The 2,889-nt window shown below is 52.3% G+C and overlaps 1 protein-coding gene across 1 annotated transcript; it reads right to left on the bottom strand.

Annotated features, from left to right (window-relative positions):
- Nucleotides 1-587: 587 nt before the first annotated feature.
- UBA52 (ubiquitin A-52 residue ribosomal protein fusion product 1) lies at nucleotides 588-2,889 on the bottom strand. Its single transcript, XM_032170168.2, has 4 exons — nucleotides 2,782-2,889; nucleotides 2,442-2,528; nucleotides 850-952; nucleotides 588-765 (listed from the first exon to the last, which is right to left on the bottom strand). Exons 1-4 carry the CDS (start codon nucleotides 2,882-2,884, stop codon nucleotides 672-674), a joined length of 387 nt encoding a protein of 128 aa, XP_032026059.1. The 5' UTR covers nucleotides 2,885-2,889; the 3' UTR covers nucleotides 588-671.

The following is a 2,889-nucleotide window of genomic DNA, read 5'->3' as shown; positions in this document are numbered from 1 at the left end:
TGCCACTGCACTCCAGCCTGGGTGCCTGGGTGACAGAGCGAGACTCCGTCTCAAAAAAATAAATAAAATAAAAAATAAAAAATAAATAAATAAACTGAGAACTGGGCATGGTAGTTCTTGCCTGTAATCCCAACACTTTGAGGTGCCGAGGTGGGAGGATGGCTTGAGTCCAGGAGTTCAAGACCAGCTTGGACAACATAGTGAGACCCCATTTGTATAAAATAAAAAAATTTGAGAACCAGTGTTCTACACCATTGGGTGTACCTAATTTTCTACCCATCTCCACACACCTAGACACTTCAGGGCCAAGGCCTGAGGGACACTTCAAAGTGCCTGATGGGATCCCAGCAATGACAGAACTGATCCTCAGTCCCACCAATTACACAACTGAGGTTTTTACTCCAATTTTACAGATGACAAATCCAGAGTCAGGGGCATAAGGCAGGGACCAATGCCGATGTGACAGAATCTAGGACAGAGGACCCCACAGGTGGCACAGAATGGAGTGCTGAGTAGAGTGCTAAGGGAGATGCCCACTCTTCAGCCACCTCCCTGGACAGACCAGCCACGAGGACACTAGTTGCTGCTCTAGTCAATGAAAGGGACACTTTATTGAGGCTCCAGGGCCACGGGGCCTGGGCAGGAGGCTGCCCTTCAAGGAAAGAACAACCTTATTTGACCTTCTTCTTGGGACGCAGGTTGTTGGTGTGGCCACACTTCTTCTTGCGGCAGTTCACAGCACGAGGATGAAGGCGAGCATAGCACCTGCACAGAGACAGGAGGGGCGGGTGAGGGCATACCCCGACTCCGGCAGCCCCTACAGCCCCCCAAGCATAGGAGCACACATACTTGCGGCAGATCATCTTGTCGCAGTTGTATTTCTGGGCAAGCTGGCGGAGGGAAGGCTCAATAATGCCACCTCGCAGGCGCAACACCAGGTGCAGGGTGGACTCTGCAGGAGACAGCCAGAGGGACGGCGACTGAGCCCAGCCCTGGCTCCTCAGTCACAGGGGCAGGGTCCTCCAGGGCCTATAGTCTGCTGCTTTCTCAAGTGTGATGGGGACACCAAGTCGGGATCCCCTGAGTGTTCTACGTGTGGAAGATACACTGTCCCAGCCAGGCCTGCCCCAGGAAATCTCCATCTCAGCACTGACCATGAGCCCTGGGGGGAGTCTGAGACTGACACATGCCAACTGAGGCAAACAGCTGGAGGATGTGGGTTTCTAACATGGAAGCCGACTGGGTTTCTAACATGGAAGACAAAGCCGATCTGGGTTTCTAACATGGAAGCCGACTTCCAAGTGGTTCAGGCAAGGTCAGACACTGAAGTCTAGGCTGGGCACCATGGCTCACGCCTGTAATCCTAGCACTTTAAGAAACCAGCCTGGCCTACATAGTGAAACCCTGTCTCTACTAAAAATACAAAAAAAATTAGCCAGGCGTGGTGGCGGGCGCCTGTAATCCCAGCTACTCGGGAGGCTGAGGCAGGGGAATTGCCTGAACCCGCGAGACAGAGGTTACAGTGAGCAGAGATCACGCCACTGCACTCCAGCCTGGGTGACAGAGTGAGACTCTGTCTTACAAAAAAGGACAATGAATTCTTGTCACTCCAACAAGTGACATAATTTCCTTATTGCAGTGATAAAAAAATTCACATTATGACTTTTTTTTTTCACCTCCCGAGTTCAAGCAATTCTCCTGCCTCAGCCTCCTGAGTAGCTGGGACTACAGGCACGCACCACCATGCCTAGCTAATTTTTGTATTTTTAGTAGAGATGGGATTTCACCATGTTGGCCAGGATGATCTCAATCTCTTGACCTTGTGATCCGCCCACCTCAGCCTCCCAAAGTGCTGGGATTACAGGCCTGAGCCACTGCACCTGGCTGATTTTTGTGTTTTTTTTTTGAGACAGAGTCTAGCTCTTTCGCCCAGGCCGGACTGCAGTGGCACTATCTCGGCTCACTGCAAGCTCCGCCTCCCGGGTTCACGCCATTCTCCTGCCTCAGCCTCCTGAGTAGCTGGGATTACAGGCGCCAGCCACCGCGCCCGACTAATTTTTTTTTTTTTGTATTTTTAGTAGAGAAGGGGTTTCACCGTGGTCTCTATCTCCTGACCTCGTGATCCGCCCGCCTCAGCCTCCCAAAGTGCTGGGATTACAGGAGTGAGCCACTGCGCCCAGCCTGATTTTTGTATTTTTAATAGAACGGGATTTCACCACGTTGTCCAGGCTGGTCTTCAACTCCTGACCTCAGGTGATCCACCCACCTCAGCCTCCCAAAGTGCTGGGATTACAGGCGTGAGCCACTGTACCCAGTCCCGTTATTTTAAACAGAACACAAGTCATCTGAACTGCTCCCCAACCCCTGACTGAGGCCATCAGTGCTCCTATCCTAGGACCTGGGGATCTTGGGTCCTTGCCTAGCAACCCCAACCCTGGTACCTTTCTGGATGTTGTAGTCTGAGAGAGTGCGGCCATCCTCCAGCTGTTTGCCGGCAAATATCAGACGCTGCTGGTCAGGTGGGATACCTGAGGGGGAGGGAGGCTCAGTTAGAGGCTCTGTGGAGCATATTACTGGCAGTGTCCCCTGCAGGGGAGCTCCAGCACTACCCCCAGTCTCTCAAAAGGCAAACTGAGGTAGAAGATAACAAACGTTCTTCAGATCACATGGAGAAGCAAGGGCAAAACAGGTCTAAAGCCAACCCACACAGGACTGAGACTCCCCTGGGCAGAGAGCGACTCCCAGTCCATAGCCAGAGCCCCCACACTCAGCCCAACTCACCCTCCTTGTCTTGAATTTTGGCTTTGACATTCTCAATGGTGTCACTGGGCTCGACCTCAAGGGTGATGGTTTTGCCCGTGAGGGTCTTCACAAAGATCTGCATGTTTG

This window comes from Hylobates moloch, unplaced genomic scaffold, assembly GCF_009828535.3.
Source record: "Hylobates moloch isolate HMO894 unplaced genomic scaffold, HMol_V3 SCAFFOLD_12, whole genome shotgun sequence".
NCBI lineage: Eukaryota > Metazoa > Chordata > Mammalia > Primates > Hylobatidae > Hylobates > Hylobates moloch.
This window is presented reverse-complemented; position numbering and strand designations above follow the sequence as displayed.

Coding starts and splice junctions, on each gene's coding strand:
- UBA52 (XM_032170168.2), bottom strand. CDS start 2,884: ATGCAGATCTTTGTGAAGACCCTCACGGGCAAAACCATCACCCTTGAG. Junction 2,529..2,781: donor CAAAATTCAAGACAAGGAGG/GTGAGTTGGGCT, acceptor CCTCCCCCTCAG/GTATCCCACCTGACCAGCAG. Junction 953..2,441: donor AGACTACAACATCCAGAAAG/GTACCAGGGTTG, acceptor TGTCTCCTGCAG/AGTCCACCCTGCACCTGGTG.